The 23,449-nt window shown below is 43.5% G+C and overlaps 2 protein-coding genes across 2 annotated transcripts; both read left to right on the top strand.

Annotated features, from left to right (window-relative positions):
• The first annotated feature begins 427 nt into the window (after positions 1-427).
• On the top strand, positions 428-18,136 carry abca7 (ATP-binding cassette, sub-family A (ABC1), member 7). Its single transcript, XM_068743187.1, has 51 exons — positions 428-438; positions 893-991; positions 1,079-1,172; positions 1,645-1,786; positions 2,199-2,323; positions 3,027-3,145; positions 3,441-3,638; positions 3,757-3,849; positions 3,934-4,171; positions 4,322-4,461; positions 4,854-4,970; positions 5,053-5,250; positions 5,411-5,616; positions 5,956-6,132; positions 6,261-6,483; positions 6,634-6,855; positions 6,953-7,157; positions 7,581-7,694; positions 7,953-8,124; positions 8,416-8,547; positions 8,856-8,995; positions 9,102-9,239; positions 9,448-9,668; positions 9,846-9,903; positions 10,005-10,207; positions 10,358-10,460; positions 10,570-10,593; positions 10,725-10,870; positions 10,953-11,077; positions 11,189-11,284; positions 11,396-11,467; positions 11,499-11,610; positions 11,836-11,930; positions 12,384-12,416; positions 12,577-12,682; positions 12,758-12,832; positions 13,299-13,468; positions 13,678-13,855; positions 14,049-14,164; positions 14,282-14,426; positions 14,612-14,735; positions 15,040-15,169; positions 15,328-15,454; positions 15,641-15,703; positions 15,966-16,072; positions 16,144-16,285; positions 16,414-16,548; positions 16,653-16,756; positions 16,834-16,926; positions 17,040-17,289; positions 17,454-18,136. The coding sequence occupies exons 2-51, from the start codon at positions 926-928 to the stop codon at positions 17,907-17,909; spliced, it is 7,068 nt and encodes a 2,355-aa protein (XP_068599288.1). The 5' UTR covers positions 428-438; positions 893-925; the 3' UTR covers positions 17,910-18,136.
• A 1,904-nt stretch (positions 18,137-20,040) lies between these two features.
• On the top strand, positions 20,041-23,137 carry r3hdm4 (R3H domain containing 4). Its single transcript, XM_068743677.1, has 8 exons — positions 20,041-20,170; positions 20,967-21,124; positions 21,270-21,391; positions 21,665-21,782; positions 21,856-21,941; positions 22,254-22,339; positions 22,885-22,940; positions 23,034-23,137. The coding sequence occupies exons 1-8, from the start codon at positions 20,130-20,132 to the stop codon at positions 23,135-23,137; spliced, it is 771 nt and encodes a 256-aa protein (XP_068599778.1). The 5' UTR covers positions 20,041-20,129.
• The last annotated feature ends 312 nt before the right edge of the window (positions 23,138-23,449 follow it).

Genomic DNA, 23,449 nt, shown 5'->3' with positions numbered 1-23,449 from the left:
CCAAATTAAATATTAAAACTTATTTGTATTACTCGAGCTGCCCTATTTGAGTTAGAACAAACTTATCTTGTATTTATCGACCCATTTTCTTCTTGCCTTCATTAAACGTGATCAAATTGGGAAAACGTGTTAGAATGTCTCAGAAGACAGAATCCAGACCTTTAAGCTGTGCCTGTATTTGACTTGTTCAAAGCTTTGAAATGTAAAAAATGTTAAGGAGAAACAGATTTGTAAAATAGATTTGTAAAGGTAATTGCTTTCTGTAAAAGATCAATGAGCCTGACTTCCTGATTATTCGCTGTGGCCCAAACAGGAGAACGAGGACCTCCTGGCATTGATCCTGTTCGGTTCAGGAGGATTTCAGGGGATTGCCTGTCTTTAGAAGTCACATAACACAACTGCCATTTAAAGCAACATTAACAAAAGAAACTGTACAAGGTGTGTGCCTGAAATATATAAGTTAAAGATAATATGATTTAATTGAGGATTAAGCTCAACTGTCAGACACCGTCGTGCTCTCCGCACGAGAAAGGTGTCACTCGTGATACCTTTTTCATGGTTAGGGACGATCAAAAGATTCCAAAGAGTGCAAAGTTAATTACAATCTTCATTGCAGTAACAGAAAACAAGCAGTAGTAACATGTTATCAAAAGGCAACTGGAGAGCCTCAAGCCTCTATCGTAAAATAGTCCCGAGTCATTATTATTTTCTTGCTTAAGCTCTTTTTGCTTCTCTGATAGGCTGCTTTTAGAGAGGGACAAGCCAGACAGGACCATCAGGTGGCTAAAATAGAGTTTGATGATTAAATATAACATTGTCCTGTAATATTGGATGAACACATCACACACAACTTATCCCCCCCCCCCCCCCCACTATATTTGCCATTTTTCAGCTTTGCATCCTGGCCAGGTAGCTGTTCAGTGCAATGGGGTTTTTCAGGCAGCTGGGTCTCCTGCTCTGGAAAAACATCACAAACCGTAGGAGGAACAAGGTAAGATGGTGCGTCGTGTGATTTGAAGGAGAATTTTAACACTGAATGTGCAAATGATTTGATCTACTCGTAACTTTTCTTACATAGATCCAGCTGGCCATCGAGCTCCTTTGGCCACTTTTCCTGTTTGTCATCCTCATCTTTGTTCGTCAGTCACATCCTCCTTACAAACAGAGCCAATGTGAGTGTTAAGCGTGAGGCTGTTTGCAGACGCACAAGATGGCTCTGAGCCCAACGGCTAAAGAGGATCAAGAGTGAATCTTGTTCCACACCCACATTTGTTTTTCCTAACCTGCTGTGTCTTGACCTTCTTTCAGAGGTCATGCGTTAGAATAAGATGACATGAAGTCGTAAAGAGAGAAGCAACAAAACCAAACAATGCAGTGAAATTCAGCACATTTTCTTTGCTGTTAATCTTTTTCAATGTCAACAAATTTTGACGCGAAAAGCATTTATTTATTTTTCATTATGGATTAGCTTTCTAAAGTTTTTAAGTGAAATTATAACATCTTGAAATATGCATGGACTATTGCTCAGTTCGCTCTCTTTAGATTGTTTTTCAGGTCGCTACCACAAAAGTCCCTTTGTTTTCTATCTGAACTAATCTCCCGGTGCTGAGGAGGTGATCACATTTTCTTTTCCTTCACATGTAGGTCACTTTCCAAACAAGGCCTTACCATCGGCAGGCATCCTGCCATGGATTCAGGGCATTATCTGCAACATCAACAACCCCTGCTTCCACAGCCCGACACCAGCTGAAACTAGTGGCCAAGCTGGCAACTTTGATAACTCGATGTAAGTATAGACTTGATTGAAAAGCTCATTGACAAACCCTTACAGTCTACTAAACACAACTTTGCATAAACATAATAAAAACTGCATACCAGCACCTTTTAATTTCACTCATAAACATGTGTTTTTTGTTTGTCTGGGGACAGTCATAAAGTATTTTTCCATGACGTTGCGAGATAACAAGCTGAGACATTTTAATAGCTTTTTGTTTTTAGCTTCTATAAAAAAATTCCATCTCTGAACTTAAGAGTCAGAGCTTCCTGTTTACTGCATTAGAAAGACAACAGTCACGTTGTGTTTTCATCAAACTCCGTTGGTGGTGTTTGACAGCAATAAGTGTAAACTAAATAATCTGATGAACCGTTTTTGTTTTTTTTACATATTGACGTCTCTCGCTGATGTTTTTGTTCTCCAGCCTGTCTCGTCTCTTTGTCGACATCCAGACTCTTCTGTCCTTCAGTGGAAACCAGAGATTCTCCGCCTTTCAGGAGCTGATGGACAGTGTCCGGAGGCTGGGAGAGAGACCTGGAGCCTGGCCAAGTATGACAGTTGATTTGAAAATCCTCGAGCACAGATATGTTAACAGTCTGAATCGCATCAGTTTACTTCCTGCGGGCAGCTCACTCGTAATTATTTGGATTCCTCATTGAAAACTGGGAAGGAGTGATTGTGGAAGGTTCATGAGAACGTAACGTCAAGGTTTCTTTCCAGGAATCAGAATAAATTATGCATGTGGAGGTATCCAATAGTGCCTTGGCCTCTGATTGCTAAGATGTCTAGTAAACAGCTATACGATGCTAAAATACAGGACAGGACACTAATGATAAAAATATATATATATTTGCAAACCTTTTCAAGCCGGAGCTGTTCCCAGACTTACCTGAGCGGTTACTCGCGGCTCATCTGCGTATGAATGGCCTGAACAGGTGTTGAATGGCTCGTTCAACGTGGCCATTATTGCTGTAGTGAATGCGGCTCAGTGTGGCTGTTTAGCAGATTAAATTACCGCGAGCGACGACCCCAGAAAAACAATCGGCCGTAACTAAAGCCCCGTGAAAATGTCCAGACAGATGCTGAGTCCTAAAATCCTGACAAGGATCGTAATCGGAGTCGACTTTCCGATTGTAGCCATGAAAGAAACGAGCATTTTATATGTCTAGCAGTAGCGCGGAGTCATTGTTTTACGGCTCTTCCTTGCTTTGTTTGTCCTGTAGTGTCTTTACTGATTGTGTTTCCATTGTAGATCTTCCAGTTGAAGAATACCTGCGAGCCAATGAGACTTTTTCCGCCTTCCTCTTGAACAATGGCAGCTTGCCGCCTGCGACTGTGGAGCAGCTCCTGAAGGCTCGTCTCAATTTACAGGTGAACGATCTGCTCTATATTTGGAGAGGAAGCATCCACGAAAGCCCCGGCCTTTTAGCTGCGGTTAAAAGTGTCATCCCTTTCCCAAAAGAATGGTCCAAATGAAATCAGTTGCAATCAATAAGGGAAATAAGATTGCTAAATTTTACGTCAACATGTTAAATCCTAAATAAAATGACCAAGATCTTTAAATGAATTACAAATTGTTTTTAATTCCAGTCTTCATGTGAGTGGTTTATAATTAGGGTTTTATCTGTCTTGCAGGCTAACACTGCTAAAATGTTTTCCTGTCTAGATTTCTATGGCTGGAGCTGAGATGCCGCTGAAGGACTTGCTGTGTAACGGCAGCATGCTGGGACAGTTTCTGACTGTTGCCGGCGGAGACGCCGCCGCGAGGAATCTCCAGGCTCAGCTGTGTAACCTGCCAGCCGACACTTTGCAGGAGGCCGAACGCCTTTTCCTCTCCCAGCTCAACCTGTCCAAGTTTGTGACGGTAGGAAGTAACGACAAAGGAAAACCTGCTCGAGTTTCAACCAATTGCGTGACTTCAGATGCGCTTTGCTGTGACAGAGAGTTGTTTGCGTATTTGATCTGTCTGTGTTTCCCGTCAGAGAGACCGTCTGATGGCCAACGCTGCAGACCTCCGGGTCATCAGTCAGGGTGTAGCCTCGGTTTCACAGGAGCTGGCGGCGCTCATTGATGATGTAAAAGCACAACTGCTATTCCCTGTGTCTGAAATATTGTGTTTATATATGTTTTTTAAACGTCCTCTCTCCGTCCTCTCTCAGGTCTCCTCTCTCTCCAGCTTTGCGGAGATGAACACAGCTCTTCGCTCTCTGTCTCCGGAGAATCGCTCCGCCCCGCCCAGGGAGAGCTTCCGTGCTTTTTCCAGGCTCATGTGCGGCCATCCTGAAGTCGGCGGCGAGCGCATCCCGTCGCTCAACTGGTATGAAGACAATGACATCAAATCCTTCTTGGGCAAAAATGGCACTAAAGACGCAGACCTCGACGACGACAACGTCACCAGTAAGAGGCTTTCCACTCCAGTTTGGACAGATGCGTTTAGAAATTAGAGTTCGGTTTGTGCTCAGTTTATTTGAAAATGATGCTTGTTCCTTTTTCAGATGTTTTTGTCCACCACTTTCCCCGAATTGTTCTGTCCTTTCCTCCCTGCAGCTCCGTTCTGTAAAACCTTGCTTCACGGTTTGGAGTCCAATCCTTTGTCTCGCATCGTGTGGCGAGGAATAAAACCTCTGTTTACTGGGAAGCTGCTGTACACTCCAGACAGCCCTGCAGTGCAAGAAGTCATGAAAGAGGTATGCGAGTAAAGATCTCGGAATCCATTTTATTAGTAACGATTTAATCAGATTTATTTTACTGTTGATCTCGTTGTCCAAGTAGGAGAAGTTGGCAACAAGATTGTTTTAGCAACTTTGTAAATTGTATGCATTGTAAAACAGCTCCTCCAGTATTTTCTTATATTATTAGCCATTTACCGAATCCATAAAAAGTAGAATTTATTTTTTTTATCAAATTATAATTGATTATCATTAGAGCATTCTTAGCCAAAGAGTTACAGACGAGCGTGTTAGTTTGAACCTGTGATAAACAGTGGCCTGACAAACCTTCCAGAATTTAAGATGAGGATTTTCACACAACCAAGGGTTTTATGAAGCATATTTTAGCTAACTGCATGCTGTGTCTGAAGGTGAACAAGACTTTTGAAGCCCTCCAGATCCTTCTGGATGTAAATGAAGCCTGGGTGGAAGTGGGACCACAGCTAAAGAATTACATGGAGAACAGTGTGGAGATTCATCTTCTGCAGGTCAGACTCACCAGCTGCTGTCTTTGACGTATGATACATTTACGAAAAAAAATGTCTTTTTCTCATATTGTGTGCGAGACAGGATTTATTAAAGCGACCAGAGGTGGCAATACTTGTCAATCTACGCCTGGAGAACACATCCTGGACAGCTTCCCGGATTGCACGCTTCCTGTCCACGGCCTCACCAGATTCTCCAAGGAAACCTGGAGCGGCACCTACCTGGCAGGACATCTACAACGACTTCAACCACTCTATCACCACCCTCGCACAAGTCACCGAGGTTCTCTCGTTTTTCCTGCCTGCTACTCTTAAAGTCACGTAATATTTCAGTGTTCTTCAGCGAGTACGGACAGAATTTATTCCAAAGTGCAGGTTAACTGCAGCCTCTCCTCCCCGTCACTTATTGTCGCTGTCTTTCGTGTTTGCTATTGTCCCTCCAGTGTCTCTCCCTGAACAAACTGGAGGGGCTGGGGACTGAGGGTCAGCTGATTGACAGGGCTTTGGAGCTCCTGGAGGACAGGCAATTCTGGGCAGGTGTGGTTTTTCTGCTTCCCAACTCCTCGTCCCCTGAGCTGCAGCCCCATGTCACCTACAAAATCCGAATGGACGTCGATGATGTGACCCGAACCAACAAGATCAAGGACAGGTGCTGAGGAAGCCACGTTCATGTTGGAACTTCTTTGATCAGAATTGCAAGGGAACAGCTTAGTTTTACATGAAATCGTCCTACATTTTTCCTGAACACAGTTTTTATTGCTTAAACCGCATGTACTGTGTTTTCTCTGCACTTGGGTAACTGAACGAACCAGATTAAGATCCTAATCTGTTAATATTTGACAAACTCACCTTTGAAATAATTAACCTTTGGGTCACGTACATTATTCTCTCCTATTTGGGACTTTCTGAAATGTCCGTCTCACTTTAATCACTTCCTCCATCCCTTTAAAACAAAACAAAAACATAATTTGATTGTATTTCTCTTCAGGTTTTGGGATCCTGGTCCTGCAGCCGACCCGTTTGATGACATGCGCTACATTTGGGGCGGCTTCGTGTACGTCCAGGACCTGGTGGAGAGCGCTGTCAGCCGCATCCTGACTGGAGTTCAGCAAACAACCGGCATCTACATCCAACAAATGCCTTACCCCTGCTATGTGGATGATGTGTGAGTCATGCGATACTGATAATAAATTCAGTTCTAAATTGTGCCATACATTGAGGAACCTTTTAGCGAGTTTGCGACATTATTTGGCTAAAGCATATCGGTTTCTCGTTTGTTTTCCTTTATAACAGGTTCCTTCGAGTGCTTAACCGCTCGCTGCCGCTGTTCATGACGCTGGCCTGGATCTACTCGGTGGCCATGATAATCAAAGGCGTGGTGTATGAGAAGGAGGCGCGGCTGAAGGAAACCATGAGGATTATGGGTCTGGGAACGGGAACTCTGTGGCTCAGCTGGTTCATCAGCAGCGTAGTTCCTTTCCTGATCTCTGCCGGACTCTTAATTGCTCTCCTTAAGGCAAAATGAGCTTTCACTCTACACAGAATATATTACCAATAAAACACACACACGTGTGGATTGTCTTTATTTGTAAATGCTTCAGTTGTTCCACGTTGTCTCCTGCAGTCACAGTTTAAACTCCCTCCGTTTACTTTTCCTTCTTTCCAGTGGGGCGACATCCTTCCATACAGCAGCCCGTCGGTGGTGTTTTTTTTCCTGACTGCCTTTGCCACGGCCACCATCACGCAGTGCTTCCTCATCAGCACCTTCTTCTCTAAAGCCAACCTAGCGGCTGCATGTGGGGGGCTCATATACTTTGGCCTCTACCTGCCGTACGTTCTGTGTGTGGCCTGGAGAGATCGCCTCAACACCAAGCACAGAGTCCTCGCTGTGAGTTAAATAGTGTGACTTTGATCAAATCTTTGAATTGTAAAAGCCTCCCGTAATATCAGTTTGTACTTAAACGTGTGTTTTAAACCTTCCGCAGAGTTTCTTGTCTCCTGTGGCTTTTGGTTTCGGCTGTGAGTATTTCTCCCAGTATGAAGAGCAAGGCGTGGGCATCCAGTGGCACAACCTCCACTCCAGCGCTGTGGAAGGAGATTCCTACAGCTTCACTATCGCTATAGTCATGCTTTACGTGGACGCCTTCATCTACGCAATCGCAGCCTGGTACATTGAAGCAGTGTTTCCCGGTATGATGATTTGAGCTTTTATCTTCGCTATAATTGATGAAAGCGTGCAATAGATTTTTTGTCACAACGAGGGGTTTATGTTTAGTTGTTGAGTACAAGATGATGACAGAGTCTCATCTCTAATAAATTAGCACATTGTGATTGGAATGTCACTTTGTAAATGGTGTCAGAAGTTTATTGTTTGGTTATAGACTAGTGTGAATATAATTATTTCATTTAATGGATTGAATAGATGTGATGCCATTTGTTTTTTTGATAGCCCTTGTCTAACTTTTTAGAGGAATTTTATATATCTGTAAGCTATCATAACGTTTTACTCAGCATTTTTAGTCTTTAATGAAATTGGTAGGACAGAAACAATAGACATACATGTTCTTTCACCAAAAATACTTGGTTTAAACCCTGTGTGTGTGTTTACACCAGGTGAATATGGGATTCCCAGGCCCTGGTACTTCATCTTCCAGGTCAACTACTGGGGTGGATTCCCCCTGGAGGCTGGCATCCCGATCCCACCTGCACCAGCAGAACAGGCTGAAGGTAGACGAAGAGCTGTTTCCCCTCGGTTCTTTCATTTTTTTTCTGTTTCAATAATCGTTTCAATGATGGCTACAATTTGTTTTGTGTCAATAAAAGTCTCATTTTATTTTGCCTGGTAGGAGACGCTATATACTCTTCTTAATACGGGTTAAAATACCATGCAGATCTACACCACTAAAAAACACATGAACATAGTGTATTGACAACATGTAGTTTCTCCTCCTCCTCTAAGAATATAAAATGCATTTCTGTTATTAGATCACATTGAACCAGAACCTACTGATCTGACACTCGGGGTAAGCATCAGTAACCTGGTGAAGATTTACAAGCGGGGAGCCAAACTGGCCGTGAATCACCTCAACCTGAAGTTCTATGAGGGGCAGATCACCTCTTTCCTCGGCCACAATGGAGCTGGGAAAACCACCACCATGTAAGGAGCAGCTATGATGTCTGCTTTCAGTGTGTGCATGATGTTTTTTTGTTTTGTTTCTACAGAGATATGGTGCATTGACATGCAAATTACATTTTGAGTGCATCATTTTATTTTCGTTGCCAATATTCACCATCTGAGTGATGTTAAACCAAATGAGTAGAGATAGAAAAAAGTTATTTTGTGGTTCCAACACAAAGGAAATGTTTGCAAAAGAATAAGATCAAGGTCAAATTCAAACTTTTTCTTACAGAATTCTTTTTTTATTCTAATCTGCCTGGTGTTTTCCAGATCTGTCCTGACTGGCCTTTTCCCACCCACCTCTGGCACTGTGTACATCAAGGAACTGGACATCCGCCATGACATGGAGATCATCAGGAGGACGCTGGGAGTTTGTCCACAACACAATGTCCTGTTTGACATGTAAGGCTTGACCCTTCCAAAGAATACCTGCTATGTTCTATCCCTTGTCTGTTCTGTTCCTCTGTACCTGATCAATCCGTCTTAGTTTGATGGATTGCAGAAATTCCATTGCATAAGTTGTTTTGACAATTTTTCTATTTTTTTTAAAGTGATTTATGATTTAATTTGTTACATCAAGGAAACAAAAAAGGGACTGGAAAATGCTTAATAATCTGGTATTTCTGACTTTTTCTATAAAATACTTAAAATTATTGAATCGGTTTTAAATCCCCTGTCGTGTTTTCTGTCTGCCTCCCTCTTTCTCTCAGGCTAACGGTAGAAGAGCATGTGTGGTTTTATGGGTGCCTGAAGGGTTTGTCTGCATCGGAGGTGAAGGCTGAGCTGGACACTCTGTTGGATGATGTCGGCCTGCTGCACAAACGCCATGAACAGACCAAAAATCTCTCTGGTAAACCACCGTCGGAGATTTTATTTACTTCTTTATTTATTTTTTGAAGAGGGGTGTTTCAGTTTTGTCTTCCTAAGTTAAAGCCCTCCCTTCATCTCTCTTTTAGGTGGCATGCAGCGGAAGCTGTCTGTGGCTATCGCTTTTGTTGGAGGTTCTAAGGTAGTTGTTCTGGACGAACCTACAGCCGGGGTTGACCCTTACTCCCGCAGAGGGATCTGGGATCTGCTGCTCAAATATCGTAAAGGTACAGGTCACCCACCAGGTGCTATGGAGCTGTGCACGCTTTAGTTTTTTCTGCGTGGGGGATAAGAGAAAAGAAAAGTATTAGACAAGACTTCCACCAAATTCTGAAGAGGTTTTAAGACGTGAAGCAAACTGCAAGGTTAATATGAGACCTACAAAATGCAAGAGATGGCAAACGGTCAACATTGCATGACTGCGTTTTGCTTTAGACCGGACCATCATCCTGTCCACCCACTACATGGACGAGGCGGAACTGCTCGGTGACCGAATCGCCATCATCTCGCAGGGGAGGCTTTGCTGCTGTGGCTCGCCGCTCTTCCTGAAGTCCCACCTTGGATCTGGCTACTACCTCACTGTGGTGAAGCGGGAAGGCCTGGACACCAGCAGTTATAGCATCCGCACCAGCACTAACAATTTACCTCCACTCAAGGTCTTTTTTTGGGGGGGGGGGGGGGGGAGTCAACTGATTTTTAAATGTGAAAAGTTTGATATAAAATTCCATGCACATAAAAAGCTGGATGGAGAGTTAGACACTTGCATTTAGACGTCATTATTTCACGCTAGATCCTTTATAAATGTAATAATTCATGCCATCTTCGTGTTTCAGGACAGTGAGTCGTCTATGAGTGAAGACACAGGGCTGGGAAGTGATGAGAGCAACTCATGTGAGTGTTAATCAAGTGCCATTAGGTGCATTTGTAACTTCTTCAACCATCTTTTGAAGACTGGTGACTTAATAAAAAACTCCTTATCATCTCTACGGCAGACCTGGCTGCGCTTCTTTCCCTGGCTCAGCAACACATCCCCGGTGCCACGCTGGTGGAGGAGTCGGGGCGAGAGGCAGTGGTCAATCTGCCCCAGACGGCCGCCAAGGACAGCAGCATGAGCATCTTCCTGTCTGAACTGGATCAGAAGATGGCCGAGTTGGGCATCAGTAGTTATGGTCTATCTGACAGCACACTGGAGGAGGCGAGACGTGGTTTTGTTTTCTTACTTGTTAAATATGAATCATTAAATCAGTAACAGCAGCAACAAAAATGCAAGCAACGCGTAGTTCTCAGAACGATCATCTGGATTATACCACTTTTTTTTTATTCTGACCATTCTTTTCATTTCCAGATCTTTTTGCGAGTAGCAGAGGAAACTGGTGTGGATGCCGAACCAGAGCAGCAGGCTGGATCTCCCTGTGGGCAGCAGCCATCAGCTGAAGAACCAGAGACGGGTACGTACGCTCACACAGACGGACGTCATTTGTTGTACATACCATAGAGTGTCTCTCTGCATTGTCAGTTTCCTCCAAATGTGACTCTTTATTTCCTCAATGCTGTCAGGAAGTAAAAGGCTCCTTAGGCAAGGTATACCTCCAGACCCGTTTGACATTCTCTCTCATATTTCTCTGGAAGTGTCTGTCAAATGGAGTCCATGTCCTTTTATACTGCAAACGGAATCTACCTAGTCTATAGTCGACCATTTTTCCTTCTTGCAGAACCGCATGAGACAGACCCACTTAGTGGAGAAGGCCGAGGTGGGACCCCCTTGACCGGCTGGTGGCTGACCTGGCAGCAGCTGAGGGCGCTCTTCATCAAACGCTGGCTTTATGCTCGTAGGAGTCGCAGAGGCATCTTTGCTCAGGTGTCCTTTCTACTTCAGTTAACTGATAGCTCCACTTCGTCTGTTTTAGGATTATTCAAATGAAGGGTGATTTCTGCTTCAGATTGTCCTGCCTGCGGTGTTCGTGCTCATTGCTTTGCTCTTCAGCCTAATCGTGCCTCCGTTTGGAAAGTACCCTGCAATGGAGCTCCATCCTCGGATGTATGGAGAACAATATACTTTCTTCAGGTCGGCACAGAACAATATCTGTGTAGTTTGGTCTGTTTCGTATATATCTTTGTCAGAGCTAACCTGCAACAAACTGAAGATCTTCCTTCCTTTCTAATGAACTATTTTCAGCAATGACGCACCCGGCAGCCCAACCATGGAGAACCTGCTGAAAGCTCTGCTGGACCAGCCAGGTTTTGGAACCAAGTGCATGGAGAAAAACAATGCGTGAGTCATCTACTTGTAAATCCCATAATGCAAGCAGCAGCATTTTAATGCTTAAACAAACAAAATAAATAAATGACAGTGGCCCCTGCATAATCTCTGTTCTCCATGCAGGAGCCCTCAGTGTGAAGGGGAGTGGGGTGACGCATTAATGCGCCCAAAAGTCACCTACTCCACTTGGCAAATGTTCAACAGAGGCAACTGGAATGTTCAACAGAGGCAACTGGAGCACAGACAAACCCTCGCCCGATTGTCAGTGTAGCACAGAGGACGTCCGCAGGATGCTCCCCGACTGCCCGCTGGGGGCCGGTGGACTGCCACCTCCACAGGTCGGTGTGGTATCAGGGGGGATCAGGATCGGCATGCGCGTGTTCAAATGGGGTTACGCTCTGCTTATTCAGCACAGAAGGATAAATTGATGGACAAACCTGTCCAGCTTGCTAGAGTTTCTGGGGCTGATTATTGCTCCTGTGTACACAAAGGCCTGGTAGTTGTCCACCACCTCCTCGTCTAACTGTAATCTGAGGGTTTATTTTATTTATATTATCTTTCAGATTAAGAGGCCAACTGGGGACATTCTCCAAAATTTGACAGGTTATAATATCTCTGATTACCTGGTGAAAACCTACTCTCAGATCCTCAAGAAAAGGTACAAAATACAATAGCATGCATTACTAGTTTGTATTCTGTTCAATTTTAGTATTTTAATTCATTCACCAGTTGTTTTTTTGTTATTCACGCTTTTTTGCTATTGTTTTTTTTCCCTCTGTTTTGATTTGTCTAAATTGTATTTTTATTTAGTTATATCTTAATTTTTAATTGTCTAAAGGTACCAAATAATCATAAAGTTCTTATTTATCAATTTCTTGAATTGGCTCACAGAACAATATATCGATTTCTAATTTTTATTCTTCTTTATTTGTAGCCTTTTTTACTTGAATGTTGGACTTCTAGTGAAGCTGTTATATATGCAGTGTCGATGTACAGTGTTTCCTAAACCTTGACTAAATGCCAGCAACACTGATGTCAGTATACACAGGAAATGCCTTTATTTTCCTGTTATAAAATATTCCTCACACACACTGTTCCTTCTTTATAACAGCATAAAAACCAAGAAGTGGGTGAATGAGTTCAGGTAAGCGGAAGTATTATTTTGGAAATAAAATATTTACAGTAGAATCTGCAGTTTTAGAGTAAATAAATTAAAAAGCTGTTTTTCTGAAGAACAAGCAGGAATCTGAACATTTCAGGGTTTTTTTTTTAAGTAATTGAAAGTTTTAACTTCTGTGTTGCAGATATGGAGGCTTCTCGCTCGGAGGCAGTGCTACCCAGAATTTATCTCAGGTCCAACGTGTCCAAGACTCAATCGTGACGATCAGGACTCGATTTCGAGTTCCACAGGTAGGAATAAGGTTTTGTTTCACTTAAACTGGTGTTCTATTCTTTGTTTTCTGATGCTCTGTCGGTTTGTCACAGAACAGTTCTCTGGATCATCTGCTGAACAGACTGCCGGGTTTTCTAGAAGGACTGAACAGTCAAAACAACGTCAAGGTATGTGTGCAATTGTGATTCTGTGATTCTCGAAGGACTCAAAACATGAAGAAAGCACATTTAAGATACCGGTACATTTAACATGCCATAATCCTCTGTGCCTATATAGCCCTTTCTTATTTCTTTGCTTTCACCGCCAACAGAGAAACCCAGACAATGTCCTTATTAATAGTATTAATTCTCCTGAGCAGCAATGACAAGTTTCCTTCATAGAATTACAGCATAAATTATCTAGGAATGAACAAAAGGTGTTTAAAAAAAACACACACCCTTAAAAGTCTGAGCTCAACACTAAGAAAAGAAACTCACAAAGGGGGTGGTAAAGCGAGACCTCCAAAGTTCCCCTTTCTGGGCCAGGGTTAGGGTGAGACAGGATGGTCCTGCCTGGCTCTAGAGCGGCATGCTTTGATCTTGATCTCTACTACCAGTTACTCCACTCAAAAATGTTTTTCTTCACTGTGCACAGGTGTGGTTCAACAACAAAGGATGGCATGCGATGGTGTCCTTCGTCAACGTGATGAACAACGGCCTTCTGAGAGCGAGTCTGCCGCCAGGCCCGGAGAGGAGAAAGCACGGCATCACTGCCTACAACCACCCGCTCAACCTCACCAAGGAGCAACTCACTGAGATAGCCATGTTTGTCCTCCGCCACGCATTGTTGTCCCTTTGCAGCTCCACTGACGGCAAAAACAAATGAAATCAGTTTTATTGAATAGGAATAGATGATATCGCCACTTCATAGACCTCCTTCATGAAATCACACGATGTATTACTTCAAGGAAAGAACTATGAAAAGGTGTGTGTGTGTGTGTGTGTGTGTTAATGTTGTCCCTGCTTGCTTTCAGGATGGCTACATCGGTGGACGTGCTGCTCTCCATCTGCGTGATCTTTGCCATGTCCTTCGTGCCGGCCAGCTTTGTCCTGTTTCTAATTGAGGAGCGAGTCAGCAAAGCCAAACATCTTCAGTTTGTCAGCGGGGTCAAGCCGATCCTCTACTGGCTGGCTAACTTCACCTGGGACATGGTCAGTGCTGGAGAAATACCCCCCCCTCCTTATATTGTGGTGTTTTCACAATAAGAGCACGACTCAAAATAGCCTCTTTAACGATACTTAACTTTAAAATGCATGGTGCGAAATCCTGCTTTTCCTCAAATCATCTGCTTTAATGGAAAAAGCACTCACTACTTTGTAAACGTTTGTGTTGTGATCTCATCAGTTGAATTACAGCATCCCAGCCGCCATGGTGGTGCTGATCTTCATCTGTTTCCAGCAGCAGTCGTACGTCTCGGAGACCAACCTTCCTGCTCTCATCCTGCTGCTCCTGCTCTACGGGTACGTTCATTCAAACTTCTCTCCCTGCTGTTACATTAAAGTTTTTTTTTTAATTACCAGTTCTGTGTCGCTCATTTATCAAAGGGCAGTCCTGAATAATGTCTTCATTCTTTTCAGGTGGTCCATCACCCCTCTGATGTACCCAGCATCCTTTGTGTTCACTGTCCCCAGCACAGCGTACGTCGTTCTGACCTCCATCAACCTGTTCATCGGGATCAACGGCAGCATTGCCACCTTCGTGCTGGAGTTGTTTGTCGATGAGGTAGAAACAGAACCATTTCAGAGGAGGAGGAAAGAAACTTTTATTTACCGGCTCCGCGATGAGACGAAATGGCTCAGACATGTTTAATTAAGCATCAAACTAAATGGTGGCTGCAGAGATATGTTACAGCAACAACGGCTATCAGTGGGAGTTCACAGAAGTATTTTATTGTATTTATTTTGCAGCATTTGAACGAGGTGAACAGGATCCTGAAGAAGGTGTTTCTCATCTTTCCTCACTTCTGTCTGGGACGAGGGCTAATCGACATGGCCAAAAACCAGGCCATGGCAGATGCCTTTCAAAGACTGGGTACCTTTACCGCTGAGCAGATACTGTATCTACCATCCAATATCTGAAAGTCAAATTATTTTACTCAGGGACGTACTAAACTTCACTTCTGTTGTAGAATATACATTAAACAGTTAGTTATATATTTAGATGTTTCATGCGGGAGGTTTTTGTTTGTGTCCTGCAGAGCCTTACTTGATGGACAAAATGATTAATTGTGAAATTAATCAGAAGATTAATCAATAGTGAAGAGAGTTGTTTGTGTCGACTTAAGAGGGGAGACGCACAAAAACAAAAGTGTGTGTCTTGTGTTTCCTCTCTTTAGGAACAAAACGGACATTGGATCCTTTTCAGTGGGACTTTGTGGGGAAGAACTTGTTTGCGATGGCAGCCGAAGGAGTTATCTTCTTCATCTTCACCGTACTGCTGCAGTACAAGTTCTTCATTCACTGCAGGTATATTAACTATGACAAATATGATGAACTACAGACAAAGAATTTTGTTGAGGCTGAGCTGAAGTGGGTGAACTAAAGCTAAAATTAATGCATGTAAGAAATCTACAATGAAACTCCAGATATTTTGCTTTTCATAGTTCCTCTTCATCACTGCTCAGGCCGTGGTGGGTTGCGTCTGAGATGCCTCCTCTTGGTCCAGAGGATGAAGATGTCGCTAAAGAGAGACAGAGGGTCATGAATGGCGAAGCCCAATCGGACATTCTCACCATGATCGAGCTTAGCAAGGTAAAACAGAATGCGCCGAGTTGGCGTAAAGAGTCCTGTTTGTTATCGACAAAGCTTGAGCAGCATTTCTCTGCGCTTTGGTCTGTGTGCATGTGTTTGTGCGTGTGTGTTTGTGTGTGTGGGGGGGGGGGGGGGCAGGGTAATGGCTACACAGTCGATCAGATGATGGATGACTTCATTTTTTAGGTTTATAAAGCAGGAGGGAAGCCGGCTGTGGATCGTCTCTGCCTCGGAATACCTCGTGGTGAGGTGAGAGATAAAACACACTGCGTCGTCATGCAAGGAAAACACACATATTTGTATTCTAATAAATTGACCATCTATTGCTAACTTTGGATTATATGAATAAAATATTACCGCTGCTGCTGAAATCAGTGATGCTTGTCATCGCCGTGATACAGCGTGATGTGGCTACGACTAGTACTGCGACTAATACTGGCATTGCTGTACTTCCTTCTTGCGCGTATGTATTTAAAACGTCGCATTGTTGTGTCTTCCGTGCGTCCACCAGTGTTTTGGTTTGCTGGGGGTGAACGGAGCAGGGAAGACCTCGACCTTCCGCATGCTGACCGGAGACACGCCCGTCACACACGGAGAGGCTTTCCTGAATCACCACAGGTGAAGAATTTGTTGAATGCAGTGGATTTGGCTCTGGCCCTATTCCCTCCTAAGATTTCTGTGGTTTTTAGTGTGCTGACAGAGATGGAGCGAGTCCACCAGCTGATGGGCTACTGTCCACAGTTTGACGCCATCAGCGACCTGCTGACAGGGCGGGAACATCTGGAGCTGTACGCCCGCCTGCGGGGAGTGCCAGAGGTCTCTGTCACCAAGGTAACGGAAAGGAGTAGGTCAGAATGATGAAATATCAGAATGAAATGAGGGAAGGGAAGGGGAGTGACAAGTGTATGTGGTGACACTGCAGGACTATTTTGCGATGTACCTTCCCTGCTGTCCTGTAGGTGGCGCAATGGGGCTCGAAGAAGCTGGGGCTGACACAGTATGCTGAACGAGAGGCTGGAGGCTACAGTGGAGGCAACAAGAGAAAGCTCTCCACTGCCATCTCTCTTATCGGAGCTCCACCCGTCATCTTCCTGGTGAGGAGGATAGGACTTAACGTCTGTTTTAATTCTCATTTTAAATCATTATTATTGTGTCTGAGCCGTTTCTTCAAAGCGCTGATTTCTTTGACTCGTGTTAGGATGAGCCCACGACTGGGATGGACCCAAAAGCCAAACGGTTCCTGTGGAACTGCATCGTTCGCGTCACCAAAGAGGGAAGGGCTGTAGTTCTCACCTCCCACAGGTAGGGGGAGGGTGACACTAACACACACTTGTGCATGCTATAGGTTTAACATGTATGAACTGTGTCTTGTTGGTCAGTATGGAGGAATGTGAAGCTCTCTGCACCAGAATGGCCATCATGGTCAACGGCAGATTCCAGTGTCTTGGATCTGTCCAGCACCTGAAGAACAGGTAAAGCGCGCTGCTATAATCATCTCATCTAGACTTGGATCATTTGCATTGACATAACGGCACACATGCAATCTCCATTGATTATTTTTGTCTTCCTGTCCACGATTGTTCAGGTTCGGTGATGGCTACACCGTCATCCTCCGCCTGTTGGACACCAAGTCCAGCCCAGACTCGTGCCCCATCACCGCCTATATGAAGGACTCTTTTCCCAGCATCGAGCTGAAGGAGCGGCACCAGAACGTTTTGCAGTACCAGCTGCCCTCGCGCGCCTGCTGCCTGGCGCGCGTATTTGACGTGCTGTCGAACAACTACGAGGAGCTGGGCATCATCGACTTCTCCGTCTCACAGACCACGCTGGACCAGGTGAGGGTCGCCGGGGCAACAGCAACAACCTCTGCAAAAGGGTTCTTTATCCCATAGATTCATTATTGCAAAGTGGCAATCACTCAAGAATGCGATTTTCCCATCATGCTTTGCTCTTCAACTAGTTTGAATGAATGTGACACTGACGCCGTTAATGTCTGCAGGTGTTTGTCAACTTTGCTAAGGAGCAGACGGATGAAGACCACCTCACTGAGGTGGCTGTCAGCAGCAGACCTGCACAGACCAACCTGCCTGCGAGGACCTCCATCCAACCGCAGCCGCCCCTCACGCCCCCGCTGCCAAGTAAGAATCCACAGCAGCATGGGACAACGTCTGAAAGCAAAAACAAAGAGGGTAGAGCAAAAAAGGCAAAAGCTAGCAAAGGTAAATCTAAAGAAGCCAAAGCGAATGGGGGGAAAAGCAGCGGCTCAGCTAAGTCCAGAGCACTCCGGCCAGAGGAGACCAATCAGGCACGCCGAAGGGGCAGCAGCGGCTCAAACGGCACTAACGGTGGTCTTCTAGGAGAATCCGGCGGGCCCAAACTCAAGTCAGAGGCCTCCAGGAAAGACCCCACAGCGCTCTTCATGGTCAACAGCGAAACACAGGACAGCGCACTGTGACGCTGCTACAGGCGTTTAAAGGACCAAGGACTCACTCGGCTTGTTTTTAATGCCGCTTGTGCTGCCGGCAGCCTCGTCATGCAACACAGAACAGCAGACGAGATGCACTTTGTTGGTGAAACTAAGACATTAGAGACAAAACAATCTCAAGTGCAAAGCAAACGTTATACAGCTTTGGTGCCTTTATGACCTCCTTAAAAGATCTTTAGCTTTACGCCCTTTATCAGGTTCATGAATCTTCCACCATGTATACCGTTTGTATACATTTGTGTACGTTTGTTTATTTATCAAGAAACAATATTATGCAAAGTTTAATAAAAAAAAAAAAAAAGAGCAAGGAATGGTATTCCTCAGGACCCCATTGTTAGACCCCTCACAGGGCACTTTTTAAACTTCTTTCTGATCTTTCCAAGCCAAATACCTCTTAAAAGTTAATAATGCATTTTAAAGGTGTTACTGTTTTATAAATCCAGTTTATTTTCTTGTTCTTCTGTCCATCTCTTATTTTACATTATTTGGCATTGTGTAATTGGCCAAGTGTGGAGAGAATTACATATGATGGGGGGGGGGGGGGGGGTGTCATTTGCCCGTTGCAAGTTACTAATTTGAAAACATAATATCATGGAATAAATCAGGGTTTGAGTTTGAAATGTTTCTTCATTACACAAAGTTTATTTTGAAAATGAAAACATATAAAACATGAAATGTGCACTAAGAGTAAATAAAAAAAACCAAAACTTGTATTTAAAAGTTGTTGTTACTGCACTGTATTACAGTGTTATTCAGGAGACAGTTACAGTAGTAACTATAGGCACGAGGCAAACGCTAAGTATCAAAATGAATTCAAACTGTAGCGTTTAAAAAGGTTAAATGTACTGAAATGATGCAAAATATAAACACGCTGAATTTAAATGTTGGAATGTCTGTTATATTGAATGTATTCTTATTTATGCTTGAAAAAAATCTAAATGACCATTTATCTGTGCATAAACTATAAAATTAGAAGATATACTCCGACTGTGCTGCTAAATAATTAAATGGGTGTGTCTATTGTGAATGTTTTGTCCTAAAGAAAAATAAAGTGTCTTTATTTGAAAAAAACAAAACATTGTTGAGTCGCTCGAGGTGTTGGAAATCGCAGTTTTTCTTGGTCATGGTGAGGATGAGCCGTGGTCTTGGTGGTAGGAAGAAGTGGAGGGAGGCACTTCCGTTTATTTACCGGCCATCTGCACTCTGAAGTTCCTTTCATTGCGTGACTGTTTAAAAAAAGAAAAGACAACATTTTCCTGGATAACTTCATTACTTTCCAATGAGTTATTGGTTACAACCACTTGCCACGATAAGATTAATAAATCACGAAAATACTTGTTCAGAGATTGAAAAAACTTGAATCCATTGAGGTATCAGTCTGACCAGTCAGCTTTCAACTATCCAGTCCTTAAGTCATTTTTTACACCCAACCGTTGGAGAGACATTTGCTGCTTGATGCTTTACTTTTATTCTTCTTCGGCCTCACGGTTCTCATCCTCGGAATTGATTTCACGATCATCGGAGAAGTGTCTGGTTCTTCTTGTATTTCCATTCGTCCTCGTCGCCTTCTCTTTACACATTCTGAAATTTGCATGACAATACATTCAAGAAACTTATCCTATGTAGTCCATGCATCTCTGCAAAACTATAAACTTAACACAGGTTTGAATTCTACCATGGTTGTCATGGAAACATGCAGACAACCATTCAAGAGTTATTTCTGATGCTAGCAACGTTTGAAGCCACTAAAAGGTAACTATGTAGATAGGATTCGTGTGTGTTTTCCAAGTTCTAACAATAATTTGTTGGGTGAAGTGTTGCCAAAAATAATCTCTTTTTGGAATAACTCAAAAAAAGCATTTCTGTTCTGGTCTAAAATATCCCAAAATATGTTTTGGAGTTATTATAATTGCAATATTAATTTTTAAGCACTTTAATGTAACTACAAAAAGACAGCGTGATCGTCCTACCTCCTTTCTTTGTTGTAAATGGCCCCAGCTGCTAATTTTATTTTGAAGGGTCAGCCCACTGTCAACAGCTAAGCTAGCTAGCTAGCTACTTACGAGCTAATCAGCCAGGCGAATACACTCTTTTGGGTTTTGCATTTCATCCCTTGTTCCTTCACTTTTCCCACATTCCCTGAAGACCCGGGCTTGGCTTTCTTTTCTCCGCTAAGTTTATCGGAATAAGATGGTCGTTTTGACAAACAGCAATGAGGAACAGGATTATATGTGAGTTAGAGAATTGCCTGTATATGACGTTAGCAAGGTGTGTAGCATTAGCCAGAATTATAGCTCGATTTAAATGGTCGGGTGTTATGCAGGCTTATATATTATTAAAAAATGTCCTCATCTCATTTTCATTTACAATTCTCATTTAATTTCTTGAGATCAGTTTGTTTGTAAATATTGAGGTTTATTTTTGTCGCCGATCACCTTTTTTTTTTAGCAGCTGGCTAAACTGTAAATAATGGATGCTGTTATATTCTAATTAAAAATGTAAAGGTGTGTCTAGCGTTATAATTTACTGTTTTTATCACCAGATTAACAGATAGTAATAAGTAATAATACAATAAAACACTTGTTCCGGTTTTATTGTGACGAGGCCGCTGTTGTCATGGCTAGCTAGCTACGAGTTACATTTTTCGCATGTGGAAAAAAATAAAATAAAATATGTTATCAAACCTAATCAGCCATAGATTTGCATGTTTTTATCTTGCAGTAATTTTGCTAATATCAATAAGCGTGGCTAGTAGCTGTTTTTGTAGCATGCCCAGTGGTCCAGGCTAAAAATTGCATCAGCTGATTAAGTTGCCACTGAACACCCACTGACCTACATCTGTAGCCAGTTTTAACTCTGGCTTTCTGCTGATATGGTGGATCAACTCAAAAACATGGCCTGTCCTCTAGCGCCAAACTTTAGAATTAGTTCATTATTATATAATCTTGAAAAGAAAAAAAGAAAATAAGATGTAGAAGTCTCAAAATCCTGAAAGGCCACGTGTATCAAATCAGATCTTTTCCACAGCCTGATAGAGGAGCGGAGATGCGCCTCACTGCCCGGCTCTCCTGCCAAGCGAGTGTTTCCAAACAAAAAGAAGCAGTTTTTTATCAACCAAGCCGTCCGTAACTCTGACCTCACCCCCCGAGCCAAAGGCAAGAAGAGCCTTCGCCGACAGGAGAACAGTAAGCTCTCATTTCAGACGATCAGATTGTATACGAGCCTTGATATCTGAGGAAAGAGCATTTACACCGAGTTGCTTCAGAAAAGAATGTTTTTGTTGTCACAAGGATTCAAATGTATCATTTCTGTTCTCTTTTCCCTGAAAAGCACGCTTCCTCACTAATCTTCTCGAGAGAGACGAGTGCTCCATAGATGATCTCGAGGTTGGCAGCGCCCCGGCTATTCCATCCATCTTCATGGAGGCCTGCCCCAATGGAAGCTACGTAGAGGTAAGTTCTCGTCTTCGTATTCCCAGCACTTATATTTAGATCATTGGATTTTAGTGTGCCCCCTGCCTCTTGATCGTTCGATTGCGATCATCTCTTCTGCAAGAAGATGGATGGTTGGATTTGGCTTTTTTTCAAACTACTTTCATAAACCATTATTAAATGAAATCAAATTAGAAACCTGCATCTTATCTATGAGCCGGGCTTAATCACTGATGGCCATGATGATTAAAAAAAAAAAAAAAAAGGTTCCTCATTCCTCTCTAATCCTTTCAGCCGTGGAACGACTTCATGAACTGCTCAGGTGAGGAGCAGGAGAGGCTGTTGTCTCTGCTGGAGCAGGAGGGAGCCAAGAAAAAGATGACAAACCGGCTGCCCAAAGACGAGAGGAACGGTGAGCGCCGCCGCTGGTTGACCATCGGCTGTTTTCAGGTGTGGCTGTTTGACCCTCAATTATCTGTTCACAGTAAATGTTGCCTTCGCTGCCCAGGACTGCTTCCAGAGGATTGATCGCAGATTGCGAGCAACTCTGAGACGGAAGCAAATCCCTCTAGTGAGTGATGTCTCTGGAGGATTATTGCCTAAATCAGTTGAATAGTGACTCATAGAGCGTAATATATAACTACCATGGTTCTCCTGCTGTGTGCAGTAAACCTTTTTTTTTTTTTACTTCTCCTGTTTAACCTGTGCATCATTTGCACTTTTTTGCACCCGCAAGCGTCACGCTGACTAAGACAGACAAGTTTGAGCGTAGCGCAGGAATCATGGCATCACCGTGAAAATGTTTTGTTCCAGCTCAAACCGTTGCGCTCGTTGATCTGTTGTCTGGCTGGAACCCACAGTTTGTTTTAACATTTCTTCACAGGGAACTCTGGAATTACTTGAAGACAAACTTGTGAGCTTCTTCGACTCTCAGCCGCACTCAGTTTACACGACCAACCTCGCCAGCAGGTTCAGAAGTCTTTCTTTCTATAATCTAAGTGTTCAGAAGTGTAGATGAAACGGTGAGACATCTAACCTGCACCGTGTGTGGAGCCATGAATTGATAGCAAACCATGACCCTGTCACCAGTTCACCAGTCCTTCTTTAGAATCTTTACAGTTTCGTTGCTTCCAACTCATCGACGTCCAGAACGCGTTCAGTACACGCCTCGTGTATCCCACCCACTGAGATAATCCACTTCTTCACCCGTCAGTGATTATAATGTTGTGTGCGTTAGGTCCGTCAGTCCTGACTCATGCTGCTGTGCCGCAGTGGACAGTGTTTTTGGTGACTGTTAAGCCTTCAAGCTCACAGGAGCGTGACTCAATCTGAGCTTCCGGGATCGTATTTTATTCCTCACCCGGCGCCTGAAACAATAAACCCCAGCCCCTTCAGCCCCATCGGTTCTTTTTATTGACACTTCCCTCTTTACAAATCCTAATCTTTAGATTGTGTGAAATATATTACAATCTATTTCTAAGTGTTCAGAATTGCTGTCTCTGTTTGTGAGTCAGCTTTGAGAGACTTCTGCTTCACGCCGTCTGCCAGTATCTGGACCTTGTTTCTGCAAGTGAGTAGACGCACACTCGGCGTGCCAGACTGATCCCGCGCTTCGCAACTGAAATGTGAAAGTGATCACAATGTGTCTTCGTTGGACTCTCAGGCACCTTCCAGGACGGTTCCCGTCAGACTGAAGTGGTGAACAAACAAGAAGAGTTTCTGCCGCCCAGACCTCTGCTGTCCGCCTACGTGGAGCAGATGAGTTGAGATCTGTTTCCGCGACGGCGCTCTTCTGCAGTCAGGAGCATAAGAGATGTAGCTAGAAAGCGCCGTCTGTGTACGATGTCTGCTTAATGCCGCAAAGCTCGGAAAGAAAAGATGAAAACATGTTGTGACAGATTTAGCATTCATTTTTGTCTCGATCTTAAACTGTGAGATGCAAGTCTGCACCTGTAGCTGCTGCAGTTAGCATCTGGCTGAAAACGAGCTAATCCTGAGCACATAGATTGTGCAAAAAAAATTATAAAAAATGTAAACATTTTTGCCCCACTTGTGAAAATAGAAGAAAGATTTAGTATC

The sequence above is a fragment of the Brachionichthys hirsutus genome, chromosome 9 (genome assembly GCF_040956055.1).
Source record: "Brachionichthys hirsutus isolate HB-005 chromosome 9, CSIRO-AGI_Bhir_v1, whole genome shotgun sequence".
NCBI lineage: Eukaryota > Metazoa > Chordata > Actinopteri > Lophiiformes > Brachionichthyidae > Brachionichthys > Brachionichthys hirsutus.
Note: the sequence above shows the minus strand (reverse complement) of the source record. Positions and strands in the feature narration are given on the sequence as shown.